General features: G+C 40.6%; 1 protein-coding gene across 1 annotated transcript; it reads right to left on the bottom strand.

The window, feature by feature from the left end:
• Positions 1 to 4,524: 4,524 nt before the first annotated feature.
• On the bottom strand, positions 4,525 to 20,001 carry dhx38 (DEAH (Asp-Glu-Ala-His) box polypeptide 38). The gene is made up of 27 exons (XM_086183507.1): positions 19,709 to 20,001; positions 18,321 to 18,643; positions 17,866 to 18,062; positions 17,459 to 17,614; positions 17,220 to 17,382; positions 16,830 to 16,948; positions 16,651 to 16,724; positions 16,397 to 16,552; positions 16,140 to 16,301; positions 15,591 to 15,698; positions 14,463 to 14,587; positions 14,219 to 14,356; positions 13,894 to 14,080; positions 13,261 to 13,446; positions 13,018 to 13,158; positions 12,562 to 12,672; positions 11,995 to 12,111; positions 11,681 to 11,788; positions 11,466 to 11,578; positions 10,937 to 11,145; positions 9,661 to 9,815; positions 8,914 to 9,069; positions 8,463 to 8,597; positions 8,044 to 8,169; positions 7,862 to 7,957; positions 7,554 to 7,675; positions 4,525 to 5,426 (listed from the first exon to the last, which is right to left on the bottom strand). The coding sequence occupies exons 2-27, from the start codon at positions 18,638 to 18,640 to the stop codon at positions 5,345 to 5,347; spliced, it is 3,762 nt and encodes a 1,253-aa protein (XP_086039633.1). The 5' UTR covers positions 18,641 to 18,643; positions 19,709 to 20,001; the 3' UTR covers positions 4,525 to 5,344.
• Positions 20,002 to 21,204: the final 1,203 nt, after the last annotated feature.

Raw genomic sequence — 21,204 nt, 5'->3', positions numbered from 1 at the left:
AATGTTGATTCTGTCATTTCACAGGGGTGTGTGTTGCTGAAAACATTTTTTATTTAGCAGTCTATTTACATCCAGAACAGTAACATCGGTTTAGCAAGGATGACTACTTCCTTGTAGCTCTTCGCTAATTTGACAATGGAGAATAATTTTATTGTGTGTGTCTTATAACCGTATCAGACCAAAGGGATCAAGCTGTGACAGTGACAAGTCATGTCACAGGACTTATATGACCTACAACCCAATTCATCCAGTAACGGAGTCCCCTTAACCCTACCCCTACTCCCTAGTAGAGCCTCTGCTCCACACAAGAGCTTTAAGTGTCTTGAAACTGCTGTAGCTGATAAAAAAAATCCAGACAAATATATTCTTTTCCTTAAGTTGCACCTCTTTTCTTTTTCCTGCTCTTCCGTCTCTTGTTTCGTTCAACAGTCAACAACACATCAACAGAGCTGAGGGAGGAGCATTCAAATGGTGCTCTGGTGTCTGGCCTAAGTTTTTCCCTCACTGGCAGCATGTAAGGATTAATTCCAAGCTTACAGGAAGAGGACACCATCGGTTTCTGCCTCAGCCAAATCAATACGCAACATTATTTCCAGGATAGCAGTCAATATGCAACACTTAAGGTGTCTGAAGAAACGAAAGAACACCAATAATTGTTATTAATGCTTAGGATATCCACAAGCATTGCATTTAAAGGCAGTTCCCATGTGAAAGACAATCAACCGTTGCATGATACGTATCCTACACATACTCCCCTGTCAGGAGAGTGTGTGACAAAACAGAAACATGAACATGTATTTGTATTCATGAAAATTACATTTCTCTAGATCCATTTATTCACTTTTTTAATGAGCTCATGTTGAATTCATATTCTAACGAATCTTAAAGGTAAATACATTATGAAGTAGCTAGCTGAGATGAGCAGCCAGCTAGCATAACCTAAAAAAAAAATATACTATTTTTCCATGTAGTACTAGTTATAAAAACAGTAAAAACCCCAAAAAATCTGCTGTTGGCCAAGAAAATAAAACCAAGTTAGCCTTTTACACTTTATTTTTTGGGGTTTAAAGGAAACAAGTCTGGATATGTGAACGGTGCAGTAAGCAGGTCAAATTTAAATAACAACAGACTGCTTGTCAAAGTCAGCAAACATCTTGTAGAAACAAAATGCTACGCAATAGTGAGACTAAATAATGAATAAGATCATTCCTCATTATTTTAGTTTGCACATTTTTGCTCCTTGTGTGACTGACAATGTGATTGACAGGATTGCTACTCCTGTTTAGATTTGGCTTAGACAAGTATTTGATGACAACACCTATTTAAATATTGACAGACTTATACCCTTACTCTGCATTACGCACACAAAATGTAATGACTAAATATTGCACTTAAAATAAGCCACTAGATGGCAGAAGGTACTTTATAACTACAGCCTTGTGGTTCTTCCCCTACAAAAAGCCTCTAGAATATAGATATTTTTCATAGTGGTTTCACCAGTCAAATATGAAAATATTGTCTGGGTTCTTGCCACTTTATCTCAAATACTTTATTTCAATTTGACCATGTATGGCTCAAAGTTGTCAGGGTGCACTATCAGTTATTATTTCATTCAAAACTACCCTTTTAGATGGAGACAATATAAAAATGTCTAAAAACAACATTTAAATTGATCTTCCATCACAAAAATATGCAATATCTTGCACACAGGGATATGAACTAGAGATACACCATCAGACACCGATCTCTACACACTGTGTGCAAAGCCCCCTCTACCAGTGTGAGCAGTTATCAAATGAAGGACAGCTAACAACACACATGCATTGCCTCCTGCTTCCATCACAAACCTTGTGCGGGTTGAAGGTAAAGGACTGCAGAGACAGGGTGGTGTGTGTGTGTGTGTGTGTGTGTGTGTGTGTGTGTGTGTGTGTGTGTGTGTGTGTGTGTGTGTGTGTGAAGGGTGTGTGTAAAATTCAAAAGTCAATCAAGTGAAGGCCGTCTCCAGCAGGGTTACAGGGAGTGGAAGAGGGGGAGACGAGGGGAAACTCAGCTGAAGTTTCCACTGGGCCTGCTGTGCTCCTAATGCAGCCTTGGATGTAATTGGGTCCCAGAAGGCTGTTCATTATGGGGGGGTGAGCGAGACAACAAAACAGAAAGGGGTGGAGAGAGAAAGAAAATGTCTCATTCTTTGCTCAGCACCTCTGTCCCGGCACCATTATGGGACAGGCGTTAATTAAAAGAGCTGTTGATGCCTCCGTTTTTTTCTCATCAATCTCACTTCTGCTCTTATTAAGTTTGTAATGACAGCGGCGCTCTGCGCTGTCTGCCTCCTCACAAACAACAAGCATGCCAGGAGAAGGGTGGGACCCTTCAATGTGAGGGACCGCTCATCTCAACAAATCTCACAGTGGCCAACATTCACCATAATAATCCTCCATCAAATCTCAGCTTGACAGCAAAGGCTGTGCTCTTGTGAAGAGGCAGCTTCTTTTTTTGGGGTGTGGCAGGAGAGCCAATTTAAGAGGTGTGGCCTTACATCCTAATCCTACAGCTCCTATCTCCACTGCCCTAAAGGCCATTTTAATTCCTTCCATCATTACAGGGACCCTTCCTGGAAAGCTTTGGTAAAGGTGACTGCTGACGCTGTCATTCACAAGGACTATTTCCAAATGTCAGCTCGTAGCTGAGATTTGTCTCATTAAACTTGGTGGAGTCCATTATATCCATCCCCTCCTCTGCCTGCCATACTCAATCAAGACTACTTGGTGAAGCGGAGGGTCAAGGGATTTCTCATAATCATGCTTATTTGCATGAGTGTTACAGTGAAAGAGACCATCACTGACCAACAAGAAAGGAAAGTAGCAGCGGGACTCAGCGATGCTTGTTGTTTCACAAAAAAAAAAAAAATATATATATATATATATATATATATATATATATATATATATATATATATTTGAAGAAATCACAAGCAGGCCAGCCTTTTCTTCTTCTTCCTCTTCTTCTTCTCCTTCCAAATTGATGCCAGCAAGTAAGAGGTTTCAGCTTAGAGACATCAAGAAACGTCAGCGTAACCACAACGAAGACGCTGGAACACCATCCAGGCTTTTGTTCAACAGTCTTGTGACCTGAAGATTTACATACAGCTTCAATAAAGCCAGACACATGATCCGCCCACATATAGCTTAGCTCTTCATCTAAAGCATATCAACATCTTTACAGCTGAGGGGTTTCAAAGCCTCAGATCACTCATGTAGATGTGTGACATCTGCGAGTGCGAGCGCCTGAGTGAGAGAAGGACAGGCCGAGGATTTTTGTTTCTCTCTGATCAGTTTCACTCGCCTCAGCTCGCAAATGTGGAACCGACTATGAAAACAGCCATTCTGGGAATTTCATTATGACCGTTTGAGTTCCGTAGCTTGCGAGCTGTTGCCATGTTTGTTTGGGGTTTGCTTTTTATCCGCCGAGGCCCTGGACCTCAATGACCTCAAGTCGCTGTGTGATGTCCATTATATTGTTTGGACATCTTAGGATAACATCAAGTCCCTTACAACCCCAGCCGTCATAATTTTTTTGTTTATTGTCATTTCATTAAAAGTACCAAATATTTTCATGTTCCATTGACAAGTTGTTGTCTTATAATAGTCAAGTTACTATTTCTGGGTTGTGGACACAAAGAAGAATATAGAATATATTTGAACCTAATATCAACCAGCTGTTTTGGTTATTTGTCAAATGGCTCTAATTCAAGCAGAAATAACGATTAAAAAAAAAAGTTTAACTTTGATTGGAAAGGTTTGCAGCATTTCTTTTGCTCCGTTGTAAATTTTTAATTTTCAACAAAATGGCCTTTTGCCTCAGAAAACTATCATTTTTTCCATTACGTGGAACACTTAAAATCAAATTAGCACTTGTTTAAAAAAAATAATCAGAATATTAATCAACAGTGGAAATTATTGAGAGTTGCTGTCCAAATTTGAAGTCGTTCCCCAGTGGATAGTTTTACTAGTTTGAGGTTTCATGGAAATAAAGGCGAGGAAGCTGCAAGATTTGTTTATAATCTGAATCACCGTGTGACTGTTTGTCATCACGGTCCTGCACTGTCACTTATCCTGTAATATTTGTAGAGAAGTTAGGAGATGATTTTCTGCGTGATGGGCAGTAAAAAACAGTTTTGCTTGAACAGGAAAAGATACATAAACAAGATCATTAACTCAAGAGAGCTGAGCCACATGTAGTGGTCACCACAGATGCATTTTCACTCGTTAAACTTCACACACTCGCATCACCAACTGAAAACTTCTAAATGACATTTTGCAACACAACAATCTCATGATGTCCCCTGCATTAAAAACATTTATATTTTGCATTTTACAAACGATTGTGAGAGGACAAAACTAATAGCCATCCAACCACTGTGACTAGTTTTGTTTTGAGACTGGCCGATTTATCTGACACAGTGTGATATTCTGGTCTTGGGGCAGAAAAGAGCAGTAATCAAAGAAGCACATTATTTACCCATTTAAAACCACATGAGTAAACATTTATTCAGTTTTTTCAGAAAAAAAATTCACAAAGGAAACAAGGTTTTGATCATGAGAATAAAAGTTTTGATGTGTTTTATTCAACGTGGTGCTATCGATTATGAAGCAAAGCTGTTGCACGTTACATAGTAGAATCCAAGGTAGCAGACAGGAGAAGGGGGTACACTTCCTGACCTTACATGAGAGCTTTGTGTGTCTCATCAGCTTTTACAATGCAACTCTACACAGTCTGAGGACACCTGGCTAGAAGTACAAGTTCACTCGAGCTCCCATCGTTGGAGGAGCACTTTGTGGTTGCCAACATGCTGCACAAGCTACGACAATACAAAACCTAGTAACTGCAAAGGACACAAAGACAAGTAACATTGAAATTAAATCACTATTTGCTATCAGATCCTGTGATAATACCCTCAGGATGGAGAACATTAGATGACTGTAGCGCAGGCAGAATTACAGGGGCATCTGTAAAAAAACAAAAAAACAAATGCTCCAGCGATGCCTACATTCAATAACAATTAGTATTGAATATACAGAAACAACACAGCCGTCCTCTATTCTTCCTCAAAATGTATCAGTGAAACAGCTGATGAAAATGGCAGGCTGGAGTCTTGTGCCTTATACAAGTTCTCTCTCTAGTGGTTTGTACATGAACTGCAGATGATTCCAGCCCTGCTGGGAGGGACAAATGGCAGCTGTGTTGCAGAGGGGGGTTTTTTCTTCTTTCTTGCTTGTGTGATTGAGGTCTGGATGACAGTGAGTTCAGAGAAGCTAAAACAGCCGGTGGGCTCCGATGAGGTGTTTCACAGTCCAAAGCGTGCTGGGGTGCGTCTGGGCGTCATGGGGGCCTCTTCCCTTCTGCCTGGTGTGCAGATTTTTACAGCTCTAAACAGATGAATCAGAGGAGGAGCAGAATTAATGTGCTGCGTAATCCTATTTTTAAATTCGACTCTTCAGCTGTGGTTTAAAAACAGCCAGAGGATGATGGGAAGGTTGACCCAAGCAGCTAAATGTGACCATGAAGGCAGCTGGACTGGGACAAGAGTAGAAAGGTAAGCTGGTGTCTGTGAAGAGAGTTGGGACGGAGAGCCTGAAGCCTCTGACAGCACAATCCATCATCTTTAATTACACCAAGCATGACACTCTGACACAGCCCACACTCCCCTCATCTCTCTTTTTCTCACACACACGCACACACACACACACACACACACACGCACGCACACGCACGCGCACACACGCACACACACACACACACACACACACACCTGCAGCAATTACAACCATCGGGCCATAACCCCCTTCTGTCACTGTGGGAGAGAGCTCCGTCTCCCAGTTCACCTCAGGTTTAATTGTTGTGCTTCCCTCAATACATAAATTTCAGACCCCTTTATGACATCATTGCATGCAAATGCAGTTTATAAACAAAATATGTACAAGCTGATTTTTAGTTGTCGGAAGACATGAGTCCATCTCTACTACCAATCAAATGTTTCCGTATAATTTGAGAATTTTTTCCTAACAAGTGGAAGACAATGCATAACAAATAAAATACCATCTGCTTATTATACAGTGCTTCTGAAGACACTCAAAGACGCATCAAATTCAACATCAGTGTTGTTGGCCGGTCCGTCTGAACGAATTTCGACTCGTGTGAGCGTACAATTAACACACACACACACACACACACACACACACACACTCTTGAGTGGTGCAGAGGAACAAGATTGCATTTGTATCATCATAATGAACTCTCCAGCGTACATTATCACGCAACAATGATGGAAATTCGACAACAGTTGCACAGCATTGATAAACTACTTGGGACATTCGACCCATAAAGACATTACAAGAAGTACGTGACTGCTTGAAATGGTAGAAATTTTCTTAAAAAAAAAAAAAAAAAATCTGAGCACATAAAAGGAGCACAGCATCTTTTAAGGACTAACTGTTTTTGCCCATCCTCTCTAAAGCCCAGCAAGAAGATAGAAGCCCTTCTCCCCTATGTGCGTGCAGTGGGGCACCCACAGAGACCGTTTTGTTGCTGGTTAGCTTAGCACAATGAATAGTGTTGGATGGGAAGTGTTAGCATTCCTCAGTCAAAATTCATCAAATAGATCAGGTGTCTGTGTCTCATTTCATCATGTTTTTGGAAAATATTTCGTTGAGCCATGCACCGACACTCACTTGGGTCTAAGTACTGCTGGACACTGTTTTACTATTTGACAAAGAAACACAAATTCTCTAGTGTTCTCTCAAGGGCGCTTCTGTACGTCAAGCTAGCTCTATCTATCATGTAGTTCCAAAAAGGCTCACTTTTACCATTTTACATCTACAAACAGAACAAATGGCTGATTCACTCCACTGATCTGTGCTGGGCAGCCGGAAATGATTTGCTGCTGGTCACACTGAACTCAGAAGAGGAGAAGAGATGCTGGTGAATCCTGCTGGAGGAAAAAGACAGCTGAGAGCCCAGGAGAGCGGACGCCGTTCATTATCACATAACTTCTCCTGCTTAAACCTAATTCTTAATCCCATTCCTTGAAAGTGATTATTTTCAACAGATTCTCAATGACGTGGTCACACAAACTTAGATAAACCAGCTTGTTAATTAACAATAAAAGTTCTTTTTTAAATCCATCTTTATAACGTTATTTCTCTCTGTAAAGCTTGTGAATGGGTGTGAAATTAATTTTTTGGTCTAATTTGAAAATGAACGTTCCCCTCCTTTCTCCGCTCTGCTATGGCACAATTTAAATTGCTGCAGTAATGGGGGTCAGCCAGGAGTCAATATTATTTCTTTTTGTCTCGTCTGGAGGGACCAGAGGTGAGAAAAGCTCATCATGAAGAGCGAGAGTGGGAAAAGAGGAGAGGGAGAAAGAGGGAGGGATGGAGATATGGATTGGCAGCATAGTAGGTAAATTAAACCTTTCTATCTTGACCATGTATGGGAAATAAGGCCACGGGGAACAATTGTTGGAGGAAGCTGGTGTATGATGGTCACTGACTCACTTAACACTGGCGGTGCTGCTCTTCCTCTCCTGCTCATCCCGACGAGCTCGTAGCTGCTCCTCAGCCAGTGCCATCTCCTCCTCCATGTTGCTGATCTCTTCCTTGGCCCGGCGACGGTTTTCCTGGACGAGAAGCAGAAGGGTGTCAGGATCATAGACTGTGTGTTACTAGTGGCTGAAGCAGGAGTGACATCACACAGGAGTTTTGAAGCCTCAAGATGGATGATTTGGCTACCACTTACAGACTATAACTTAAAGCCTTTTGTTATTTAAATGTATCAAACAAATACTAGCTTTCGCTTTTCTGACCTGTCGGCTTTTCCCCGCATGTTTGATGCTATAAAACATGGGTCCAAGTTCTGCCAGCCACTCTCCGTCCACTGCAGTCACACACTGCATGTACTCCTACAAGACAAAAAAACACGTTTGAAATCTACAACATATTGACTCTGTTTATGCCTGCTAAGTTCTGTATCTGACTAAAGTTTTACCTTGGTGGTCATGACAAGCTCATGGTAGATGATGTAGTCGGGGGTGTAGCCCATACCAAACAAGGAGCTGGTGGGATGGAGGTGGCATGGCATGCCTGTCCTCACATTCACGTATTCACCAATGCCCTGGGAGCAAACACATATCATCAATAAGATATTTAAATAACTGGAGAAGTTTTCCCACACAAATCCAAGTGTGTCTAAATATGTGTGTGCAATTTGTGTGAGTAATTTAGTGTCCACATGGCTTTCAGCTACAGCAAATGTATCTTATCTTGTCAGGATTCCAAATTTAGTCCTCAGTATTAAACTGAGGACTGCTGAGATATTCCCACAACTATGTAATTACGCCGCTGTAAATCTGCCACAGGCAGCTGTCACTACACATATGGTTAACTGAGGAAAAAGAGCAGAAATACCTTGAGCTTGGCAGCCTGGTGGAAGTAGGCAGCACAGATGCACTTCCTGATGATGTCCCAGTCGGAGCCACAGGAAATCAAGTTCATCCTCTGCTGCACCATGATGTCCTTTAACTGGGAGCGAACCTCACGCACCTGAACCACGACAGGATGTATTAAAGTGGAGCCAAGCAGTAGACGAGCACTACCTGACGCAAAACCCATGGACAGAATACATTTCTGCTCTAGAGTTATAATGCAGAATTTCAGAAGTAGAACTCACCCCATTTGTGGGAATATAACTTTGTTCTAATGAAATAAGTGCGAATAAAATTAGCAAGCATAACATTCACACATTACCACTCTCTGAATCCGCCACCTCAAATTGCTACAACCGTTGAGACATTTTTATGGGGAACTATTCAGGATTTTTAGTGGCCAGTGTGTGTTGATAAATGAGCGGGAGTCTAACCTTACGCATGGCCTTGGTGTGGATGAAGTGCTCATTGCACCAGATGCTGGAGTAATTGTTGTTCTTCCACTGCATGTAGACGTTGAGGTATGTCAAGTGGTCACTCTCCGGCACAGAGAATTTCTCCCTAACTTGGTCGCTCTCCTCTTCCCGCCCCTGCAGGGACATAGAGAGTTTGTTTGTTCGCATACTACAATTAAAAACGAAATATAACCAAGATAATAAATTGTGTTCTTTTATTAATTTATACAGCACCAACAAAGAAACCCAAGGAGGCTTTACGTGTCAACGAAAAGCAACAAAAAGATAATATGAAAAATGGACTATAGGCCTACGCAAACCATTATTGCAAACACTTGTATTTGTGTAAAAACGCAATTACTCTACCATGCAAGTAAGTATATCTGACTGAAATTAATGAGAAGTTATTTAGTTTCATACAATACAGATGAACGGTAAAAAAACATTAAAAAAACATCCACAAAATAAACTTTACAGTGAAATAAGATGAGGAGTAGAAACTAAACATTAACAGTGACGTGACAAACCAAGGAAGCAAGCTACAGATTTGTTTATGTCAGTATTAACTGACTACCACATAAATAACTAACCACATAAACATATACAGTTTCTATTAATTTCAAGACTTCCTAGCTTTATCATTTTTAACATTCCGTGACACATCCAGGGTCAATACCAGCTACAGCTACCACCTACATTTGAATGTAGTAACAGTGTTACTGGTACCTTAGGTCTGTAAAAGATGGCTGGCACAGACAGCATGGACACGATGATGAGGATGTCTGCACTGCAGCCCATATCACAGGACACAATCAACATTTTGGAGAGGGCTGGGTCAAGGGGAAACTCCACCATCATACGCCCTGTTGGTGTTAAAGCACCTGTGTGTAGAAAAGAGAGCACAACGATGAGGTTATACTGTGACGTGAAATAACAAGACATTTGTGAGAGGGTGCAGCTCTTCTCCATCAAAAGCCTGCTGCATGGAGAGGAAACCAGGATAATTTAACAACTTATTTGTCTGTCACTGGAAAAGAGGAGGATGAACTGCTGACAGTTAAGAATACTTGTAGCACAAAAAAAGAAGAGCTAGATCAGAAACTTTGCCAGTTCTGATTTAAATGATTAGGTGACAGTCTAAGAAGCTTATGGGGAGGAAAAGCAGAGCAGCAGAGCAGCCAGTTTGGGGCAGGTAAGCCTTAATCAGAGATAATCTGCTGTTAACACACCATACAGGAATCATCAAAAGTCCCCCCTTATCCCCAAATCCCCAAATCCTTTGGAATCTGGCTACGGATGAGACAGAAATGAGGCCCGACCAGTCAAATCAAACACAGGATCAGTTACTAGGCAATTACTCCACTGGCTAAACCCACAACTACCTCAGCCCGGCCTGTTTGCAGTGACTGCAGCATCATCCTGAATAAAAGCTACTCTGCTTGTGTTTGTGGTGTCGGCAGCACCACGTAGCAGCTGGAAACAGCACTGAGGGAGAAATAACGAAAGCCTCAAACACACAAAACTCTCTGTCACACATTCATCTTCATCTCATCAGAGGAGGATTTATGGCATTTGGCCCCTTACAAGTCTTGCTAGGACACAAGTGTGAAAAATTTGATATATGCACACACACATATAAATATGTGTGTGTGCATATATAAACATATACATACATTATATATACATATATAGAGATACATACATATGTGTGTGTATATATACATATACATACACACACATATGTATATATACATATATGTGTATATACATACTTATATATACATACATACACATGTATATATACATATATACATATATATACGTATACATATATACATACACATATACACACACACACACACACACACACACACACACACACACACACACACACACACACACACACACACAACTTGAAAAGGTGGATCAACCAGAATTTTACCAGGAATATCAATAATCAGAAAAAATGTCTCCATTCTGATAATTATAACATCATACTCACCGGTGTTATCCAGAGCTCCCAGGATCCAGAGCTGGTACATGGAGTTGAGCATGTTGTCTTCAGGGGGCGGATCCATGAAATGGAACAGGAGTAAATCCTGAACACCCAGAGACTTCAACAGCAGGACCACATTGGCCAGGTTGGTCCTCTGAATCTCAGGGATGGTGGTGGTCAGCATCTCGTTCTTATAGGCACTCTGAGTGTAGAGCCTGGGCAGAGAAAGACCAGGTAAGACAAGATTTGTTTGAATTCATTATTCTTTAGTTGTTCAAATATTAATCATTTAACCTCACATTTTGGACAGAAAACTGTTATGCTCAAATATAGCGTCATTTTCATTTCCTTCTTTCTGAAGGTGAAAACATGCAAGAGAGACCAGGGGGAGAAGGTAATTTGTGTTTTCCAGGTTTTTGGAGAATGTGCAAGAAAAGGATATCCTCATTTTTAGAAGATATGGTACAGCCAAAGTCAGGGTCTACCTTAAAGGAATGTGTAAAAACAACCCTGCATGCATGAAAGCAGACATTACCTGTAGCACTGGCCTGGCCCTGTGCGTCCAGCTCTGCCTGCACGCTGGTTTGCATTAGCCTGGCTGATGGGATAAACTTGTAGAGCATCCATTCCGATCCGAGGATTGAACACCTGTTCACATATGAGTAAAACAAAAATGGTGTCAGTGTTGAATAAATCCTAAAAACAAAAATTTCTAGCATAGAAAGATTTAAGAGTGAAACATTGGAGTACCTTAAGTTTGCAGTATCCTGCATCAACAACAAACATGATTCCATCCACAGTGAGGGAGGTCTCAGCAATGTTTGTAGCAACAATGCATTTCCTCACACCATCAGGAGCCTGGCAGAGTGCAGAAGAAAGACAGTCAGCCTTGTTCTCTCACTAATGTTCATTAATAAAATAAATACTACCCTTAACAGGATAAGTGGTAGAAAATGGATGGATGGATGGATGGACAGATAGATGGATGGAAAATAAATACTAAATACTTTAGTAGAAATACATGTAAAATAATAGCCAATCATTAGAAAGTGATGAACAGAAACCTTCTGGAAGATCTTGGCCTGGAGATCAGAGGGCAGCTGGGAGTAAATGGGCAGCACAGCTAGAGGAGGAGCGTTCTCCAGGTCCTCCAAACGCTCCACAATCTGGTCGGACGTCACCTGCAAGGACAAAGATAAATTATACATTTATATAATCAACGCAGCAGGAAGGTTATTGATTATTAATACCAACAATGTCACCTTTACAAGAGCAGGTTGTGCATGAAAGTTGGAGCTTCACAGAAATGCCAAGGGTTAAGACCTTTACCAGTTAGCAGCACCATCCTTGATCAAATTTCCTTTCAATGCAGATCTGACCACCTACACAACTATCACACAGTTTTATGTTGTGCAGGTGTTGCCCATCTGGAAGTTTGACTGTATGCTGTGTCATACCCCCCCCCTTTTATTTCTTTTCATTCACCTCGTCTTTGTATTCATCTGCATGGCCTTGTTTTGCTGTTATTTCTATCACTTGGTGAGTTAGCCCTCACTTATTTTGCCACTATTGCATAATTCAAGTCATATCTGAGGTTGGTTTGAAGTAGTACAACTCGCCACATCTCTCACCTCGATATCTTCCTGGCCGGGCATGAAGATGAGGATGTCTCCCATCAACCCGCTGAGGTGGATCTGAAGAGCTTGTTTGACTGCTGCCTCAACGTAGTCCTCCTGAGGAGTCTACACAGAACACAAAAGATCATAAACACACATATTTCCCAAAAAACAATCAGCCAAAATCACTTTTTAATATCCTGAGACCACAGGGAAAAAAAAAATTGTCAATGCATATGGCCTATGTATAATTCACAAAACAAAACTACAACAATCTACTAATATTTAATTAACTGAGGAATATTTTTCCTTTTGGAAAGTGTTCTAAGTCCAATGGACTGGTGGTGGAATGGCCAGATGTGAAGTGATGGCAGGCCTACTTCTTTAGGGCTCTAGTGGTAGTGATACTTCTGTGAGTGTTTTATCAAATAAGAGAAAAATGGACAAAACATAATGACAACAGATACATACCTTGCTAAACAAGATGTCTACTGGAAATGTTCTTCCCGGAATGTGGAATATAGGTACGTTGCCGAAAAATGCCGCAAATTTGTCAGAGTCCATCGTTGCGGAAGTAACGATGAGTTTCAAATCAGTGCGTCGGGATACAACCTGGTAGGCAGCACGAGACAGAAGTTAAAAAAACAACAACACGTGTTTATTGTGAACACATGCAGCAGCTTCCTTATTCCATGTTAGCCAGTGTGAACTGACCTCACGTAGCAGACCAAACAGCACATCAGTATTCAAGGAGCGTTCGTGAGCTTCATCCATGATAACGGCACTGTAATGGTCCAGGTCAGACTCCCTCAGTGACTCTCTGAGCAGGATACCATCTGTCATGTACTTGATCAACGTTTTCTCCGATGTGCAGTCCTCAAACCGAATTGCGTAGCCCACCTGCATGATGCATCATCATCATAACTGTTTTATGTTGTCTTTTATCATCACCAGTAATCACCTTAAAAATTAGAACTCATTTCTGTCCCTGCTGAAACTCCAGGCAAGTAACACATGCTGTTCTTCTTTTGTCCACCAGATGGTGGTGTTACACTGCTTAGATCTTATTTTCATCGCAGAGATGAGCTCTCTCTGTGTATCACTGCACAGTTCAGCCATATTTGTTTTTGCTATATTTGTAAAGTAAAGCCAAAGGCAAGTTATTCAATGATGTATCATAGTGCCAAAGCATTTTTCTCAACAACTTCTCTAATTTTATCTTTCCATCCGCATTATACGGTCATAATGTTTAAAAATAATGAAATAAAACTGGATGCAAACAAAAAGTGCTGGTGGGAACAATTTCTCCCGGATGCAGTTAGCTTGACCTTGACCAAGCCGTCTCACCTCCTCTCCCAGGTTGGTGCCAATCTCCTCACTAACTCTCTTGGCCACACTCATGGCCGCCACTCTTCTGGGCTGGGTACAACCCACCATACCGTAGCTGGTGTAACCATCCTCATGCAGGTACTGAGTCAGCTGAGTGGTTTTCCCGCTGCCCGTCTCCCCAACAACAATTACTATGCTGTTGTCCCTGCAGGATGGACATCAGAAGAACTTCATAATTCAGTCAAATGCTGACTGATCTTAGTTTTCATGAGATATATAACACATCTGGGTTGTTAATTATGAAATAAAACAATTCAAGCACATGCATGAGGTCCATCAGTACCTTATGATGTTCAGAAGTTGCTGTCTGACAGCAAAGATGGGCAGGTACTGTCTCTGCTCCAGGATGCTCTTCTTCTTAGCAAACTCACTGCTGGCTTCAGACTTCTCTTTCATGTGGTCTGCAAATTTCTGCTCTGCTCTATAAGGCAGAGAGAGAAATAAATGACCAGTCAGACAAAGTCCTACTGCAGCTCAAATATAACAAATGTGAAACATCATTAAGTTGCAGTAGATGGACTGCTCACCTGTAGTCTACTTTTCCGTCCTCTCCCACCACTTTGCCTCCAGACACATCTTCCTCTTCCACCTTCTTGATACCCATGATATCCCCCAACTTGGTGCCTGCCAACTCCCAGTGTTTGTGTTGTGCCTGAAACATAAATTATTCATATGATTGTGAAGATTAAATCTTTGCTCTTTAACAGCAAGCGCAGATTGCAATTTCATGCATGTTCAACGTGCAGCAAAGATAACAGAGCGTGTCGAGCCGTTTCACCTCGCTGATGGTGGTTTGCTGCTGAAATGTCATCAGCTGACCAGGTGAGGTGATTATGAATAAATTGGTCATTGAAGGGGTGAAGCTGGACAGGAATGGCAATATCGGCCTGATAGGTGTGAACCAACGGACTCCATTAACATTTCTCAACAGCAGATTATCTGAAATCATCTGCTTTGGTTTCAGTATTTTAACCTCCATAGAGATTCATCTAAGATTTTCTTGTTTTAAAATCAACAAAAATTGGTTATTAATAATTGTATTAAGAGCACAGAAACCATATAACACCCTGAGATATAAAATAAATTTAAAAGGAAAACTGACATTCAAACCATCTATTGGCTATTAATTCTTTAATAGCTCCTATTACAGAGCGCTATTCCTTTTTGTTAGTGAACTTTAATCAGAAAGAATAATTCTGTCCAAAGGAACTTGATCAAGCCTCTCAGAAGGCAGCATCATTTGTTCACATAAAAGCTGGAAGAAAACGTGTCAGGGAAAAAAAAAAAAAAAGAAAAAAAAGACACCAAGACAGAAATTCAAATCCTGGCTGATTTCCCACTTTTATGCAGCTGGAAAATCAGTGTAAGATGTAAGTATGTAGGTGTGTGTGTGTGTGTGTGTGTGTGTGTGTGTGTGTGTGTGTGTGTGTGTGCGTGTGTGTGCGCGCGCCAGATTGTCATTCTTACAATTTGTATAGGGAGTAACACCCATAAATCAGTGTCAAAAACGTAACGTGCAGGGTTGAGATGCTTCAAACGACATCCAACTAGCGGTTGTGATGGGAAATACCAGCCTGTTACAGAACAACTTCTCAGACGGCATCGTTGTAGCCATGATTATTTGTGGTTTAGTTCATCATCCAGTCTTCCAGTACCTTTTTGCGTTCTTTCTGCTCACGATGTTTGCGAACAAGCTGGCTGCCTTTACGGGAGATGATGGCCATGTCAGAGGTGGCATCTTTCACAGGGATAACAGGCTCTGGCTGCAGCAGCGGGACAAAAAAAAAAAACCAACCATTTAGATCAAAACATCTATATGACATCCAACTAGGGCTGAGCGACTGTGGAAAAAATATGAAACTGGCATTATTTGAACTGACTATGCCATTTAGATATGATTTATAATATTTCAAAGGATTAGCACTCATGTCATTATTGAATTTGACTTTAAAAAGATGTTGAAATGATGATGGTGTGATTTAATTAGGAATCTGTACCACATAAAGCTGTTTTCTTAAGTGTGTAGAAAACCACTTGCAGACTTGACTATCACTGCAGCACCACAACATTTGATTTAGAAATGTATTCTACGCACATCTGGTGTTTAGCGGCTCATGCACTTCCTCCTATGTAACTGGATTTGCATTATTCTTTTAACTAAGTCACAACGTCTTTAAACATGAACTGTTTCAGGGTTCTGTTACCTGTTTGGTGAACACTATTCTCCCATCCAGGAAGGGAGGCACCAGGTTGTGAACCAGCAGGTGAACCTTCGCAGCGTTGTCCTCCTCAAAGTCTTCGTCTACCTCCAACCTCTGCACCACACCGCTGGTCAGCATGCGGTTGGTCTCCCACCGTTCATTATCCTAACAGAAGGAGCACAACCCGTGAAGAAGATGGACCAACTCAGACGGATGTAAGAACAAGACAAATACACAGATACAGTAATGTACCCCGTTACCTCATTAATCTGACGTCTCTGGGCTGATATACGTTTCTGGGTCTGCTTTTGAAGAATTTGCTCTCTCTTCTTTACATAATCATCAGATGTGGACGTGAAAGGGTTGTGAAACTCATCATAGCCTTCATCCATCATGTACCAGTCTCTGTCCGCTTGCTACAAAAAGTGAGACAAATAGCAATGTACTAATGAATCATCAGCAAATACATAAAATATAGCTTTATAAGTGAGAACTGTTTAGCTATGCCACTTACCTTCTGGTCTTCTTCCCACTGTTCTTTCTCATCTTCATTTTCGAACATAATTCCTCCCTCGCCGTCTTTTTTACCTGAAGAAAACAATTACACTCCTTACAACAAAATTAAACAATTTTTTTCCTCTTTTGAATATTTAAATATCTAACAAGACACCTGGAGGAGAACTTTAATGTTACCTTTCCCTTGTGATAAACGAGGAGTAGAGCCCAAATGCTTCCTGTCGTTGGCCCACTCGTTGTACTTGTAGGATGGGGTGGGCAGGGGTGTGTCGGCGGGGAAACGGCCTCTGACTGACCTAAACTCACAGCAGAGACAAATTAGTGTAAAAAAAACTATGACATTCATTAAATGTGAAAAAACAAGAGTTGACTGACAAATGCAGCTGAAGTATGTAAGCAACTGTAAATAGTAGCGGTGTGCCAGGTTATTTCTATTTTTTTGTCTACTGATGCAAACGATTCATTCAAACGTAGATTTGCCATCATTTTAAAATATAAATCAAATCTAAAACATGAAGTTTTATACTTCATACAGATATGTTCTAATACAAAGTGAGTGTTGTTTACCTGTCCCTCCTCTCACTCTCTCGGCCGGTCAGATGGCTACGCTCGGAGCGGTCCGATTCTCTTGAAGACGGTGCAGGAGATGGAGACTCCCAATGGGAATTCCGCGAACTGGAATAACCACTGTCATCCTCATCCCAGTTGGAGCGGGAAGGCGTGAATGAATCTATGCAGAAATAAGCTGGCTTAGTCAGAACGATTAAAGTAAGAGATTTAAACATACAAAAAGAATTGATCAGTACCTCTAGGGTGCTGCTGTGGAGTGGGGGGTTCATCTCTCTTACTCCCCCGACTGATGCGATCTGACCAGCCATCTCTCAGAGAGCGCTCACTCCGTTCACTGCGGTGTGAACGGCTGCTGCTGCCGCCACTACGACTGTGGCTGCTCTCTCGCTCATCTGACAAAAACGAAGGACACTTACGCTCAACAACGCAAAAAGTGAAAACTGCGAACTCTTTTTAATCAAAGAATCTAATAACTATTCCCTTCACACTGAATAATTTCGCTGTCAGCACGATGTCAAGCTACTTCTAACATTTCTGAAAACCTCCTACGAGTTAATACTTCATCACTCACACTGGACCATAAATGTAGAACATGCCACTGCCACTACACTGCTAAAACAGGCTCAGCTCTCTCCAGAATCACCTCTTTCACCCCGTCGTTCTCTCCCTTTGTCTCTGCTTCTGTCTTTCTCTCTTTCCCTGTTCTTGTCTTCCTTAGATGAAGCGTAGACTCCATGTTCTCGTCTGTCTTTCTCTCTCTGCTGGTGTCGACGGCGGAACTCTTCACTGACCCCTCCGGGGCTGGAAGGTGTCTCAGAGCCAGTCAAACGATACTTCCTGCTGTAAGATGGTAAAAGAAAAAATGCAGATAATTGATATGAAACAGTTTATCAAAGATTGTTTGAAGATTTCATGTAAACTCACAGCTAAAATGCTTTTCCAAGCCAAATCTCAAAATCAACTCTTCTTGTGAATTTATTAATGGTAATTTTAATCCATTTAATACATTTTAGTCTTTAGGCTACATACATGTGTTCCATTTATCTATAATCTACTTTTTCAGTAAAATAATATTCTGAGTGAAGCACAAACACTTACCTTTCCTTCTTATCTTGTTTGCTATTTTCATCATCTTCATCATCGGAGCCAGAATCACTTTTACCTTCCTCCCAGTCCTTATAGGAGGAAACCTTTGATTTCTTTCTTGTCCCCTCATCTCCATCTGCCAGCTCCTTACTCTCACGCTCTTTCCTCTTCTGTGCTGCAAGCACATCCAAGCCCAGCAGAGAGGTCCGAGGAGTAGGTGCCCGAAAAACATGAGGCTCTGCTGCAGCACTCTTCTTCTTTACTATCAGTCCACCAACTTGAGCAGATGGATCAGTCCCTTCCAGCCTGTGCATGGAGTCATCGTCATCCATTATCTGTGGAGGAACACACATATAGTTATATCTGATGTCACTAGAAAACTTAAAACAACAACAGCAAGTGTAACTGCTCAAGCTCTGTGTCTAATCTAACCACAAAATCACTGAGGCAGCACTGCAACTACTACATTTGTCACCCTGACGCTTCCTAATATCTGTTGACTTGTCCCACCAACAAATAATCACCAGTTTGTTGCAGAATCACCGATGACAGCCACCAAATCTGCACGTTAGAGGGTAGAACCCCAGAAATCTGAGTATTTTATTCAATGGACTACTTTCATTTCTAAATAATAATTGTGTAAAACAAAGCATAGCATAAATCCATACACAGGCAGTTCTTGGACGATAGATAGCTTTGGGATACATGATAATATATTATTTTTCAGCTTTTACAAATGTTTTTGAAATAAACAAAGGGGTTACTTTTTTCAAATTCACTACGTTTGAATGTGTTTTTCATTTGCAGCATGTCAACATGTGAAAATCATTTGTTCTTTGAGGAAAGATTAACTCTGTAAATCCCTCCAGGGTTTCAAATCCCTCAGCAACAATTTACCTTTACCTTCTTTTGGTAGTTGGTAGTTGTTTTTTTTTGTTTTTTTATAAAGATAAATAAACAACATTGTCATCTGTAAATCCAAGAATCCAACATCCTGCATCCAAACCACAAAGTGCAACAAAACCATTTCGTAATTACACGGTTCTGGCTTTAGTTGCCTGCTTCCACAACATTGATCATGAAAAATGCTTTCATTTCATGGGTGGAAGGTCCTGTTATCCGTTTAATAACTCATGAATGAATACATACAGCTAACACGGTTAATACACTGTTAAATTACCGTCTTACCTCTACCGAGTCAGTATTTTCTGTCTGACGTTATTTAGCGTTTTTGCTTTAGTGATTTATTAATCGTCTGCTGTGGCTCGTGCTGCTGTATTTAATAACTGAAAATGTGAAGCAAGTTCCTTAAACTAAATTAGCGTTTAAACTGAGACATATTCGTCAATTTATAAAGTTATAATCGCTCTGTGATACCAGGGAGGTCATATAAAACTTACCTCAGTCAGAGCAGCTAGGCTCGGCTAGCCAGTGAGCTATCGGTCCTGTCGGGGCCGAGCGGCACAACACCGCCGCGTTTCTCTCCGGAGCTCAAATCTAGAAACTCTCACATTGAGTTAAAACAGTTGGAATCCATTTATAAGAGATTAAATAACGCTGGTGATTAAATCCAGAACTCCTGCTAATACGTAAAATGTTCACACCGCAGCTTTCGTAAACACAACGCGTATGTTTACAGACAAGGGAGCAGCCATTGCTATCCCAGAATCCTAAGCGGTGGAGGAAAAAAAAAAACTTCAGACCTTTATTAACAACGGAGCTTTCCAGTTGGTTTTTGTTGTTGTTGTTGTTGTTTGTTTGTTGTTTGTTTGTTTGTTTTTTGTATAATGACACGCAGATAAATAAAGCAAATGACAGGTAACCAGCTGAAGGACAGGTTAAATTTAAACAATAAAAACATTCTCGATAATTTACAATGAAATTACACAGAATTAGTGAAACTTTAAATAACACAAGGATTAAAAAGAAATGACAATCCCAGACTAGATGTTTGCAAATCATAACATAAAAAAGAAAGACTTTTTATGCAAAAATTAAATATTCACTGTACTATCAGGCACAAAAGAAAGTTGAAAAAAATCCCTACTGAACTACCACTGTCTCAATTTCTATTCTCACCATCTTATCAAAGGCATTCCTTTCTTTGGTACCATGGCAACCATACCAATAAAAAAATTGAGGTATTTATTAGATTCATAGAATAGTGTCATTATAGTGTTGTCTATCTGAGTATAGCAAGTTTCCTTGGTCAAAAACCGATGGCTTTACTGCTGGATTGAAATTGCATATCCACTGTCTGGACCTTGACGCCACTGACCCAGGCAGCTGGAGCTAAAGATACATTTATGTCTTTTATGTAGTGGTGTTACACACAAAGTCAGAGAAGTATTACCATGTCTGCAATAATCAACATGCGTGTGATAGCCACTGGAACTTATCAGTCACATACATATGCTGTGCTGGCCCCCTATCAGCACAGATATGATTGCCTCAGTCCATATATCTTGTTATTGCAGAAGCAAAGGAAACCACGATTTGTTATTATTGTATGTGAAATACCTTGGTATTTTTATTCAACATTAATTAAAACATCACTTCTTATCTCAGTACAATTACAATCCCAAATATTAAGAAAAAGTAGCCATGATTGTGGTGTACATTCAAAATAATTTTAGATTTTCCTGGTTACTGTTTTGAGGCTTGAGTTGACCCTGTATTAGAACCTGAAGGGATGTGTAAAAAGATGTGGATTTTCTAACATGCTGAATGAAGAATTGTATTTTCACAAATGTGTCAACTTTTCTTCAGGGAAATAGGCACTGATAATACATTAAGTCAGGACATAACTGACTGTTTCAAATATTGCTGGATGAAACAATCCACATTTTCACATTGCTTTTTTCATCATTCTTCTTCTATACGCTGCCAATTCTTT

The sequence above is a fragment of the Aulostomus chinensis genome, chromosome 2 (genome assembly GCF_037954235.1).
Source record: "Aulostomus chinensis isolate RoL2024-O1b breed Wild chromosome 2, RoL_Achi_v1.0, whole genome shotgun sequence".
Classification (NCBI taxonomy): domain Eukaryota; kingdom Metazoa; phylum Chordata; class Actinopteri; order Syngnathiformes; family Aulostomidae; genus Aulostomus; species Aulostomus chinensis.
The sequence above is the reverse complement of the archived record's forward strand: the minus strand, read 5'-3'. Positions and strand labels throughout refer to the sequence as shown.

What these genes read in the sequence shown, in the direction of transcription:
- dhx38 (XM_086183507.1), bottom strand. Translation starts at nt 18,640, where the DNA reads ATGGATGACGATGACTCCATGCACAGGCTGGAAGGGACTGATCCATCT. An exon ending in TGTTTGGTCTGCTACGTGAG is followed by an intron (nt 13,159 to 13,260) that starts GTCAGTTCACAC and finishes GCTGCCTACCAG; the next exon opens with GTTGTATCCCGACGCACTGA. An exon ending in CCATCTTTTACAGACCTAAG is followed by an intron (nt 9,070 to 9,660) that starts GTACCAGTAACA and finishes ATGTCCCTGCAG; the next exon opens with GGGCGGGAAGAGGAGAGCGA.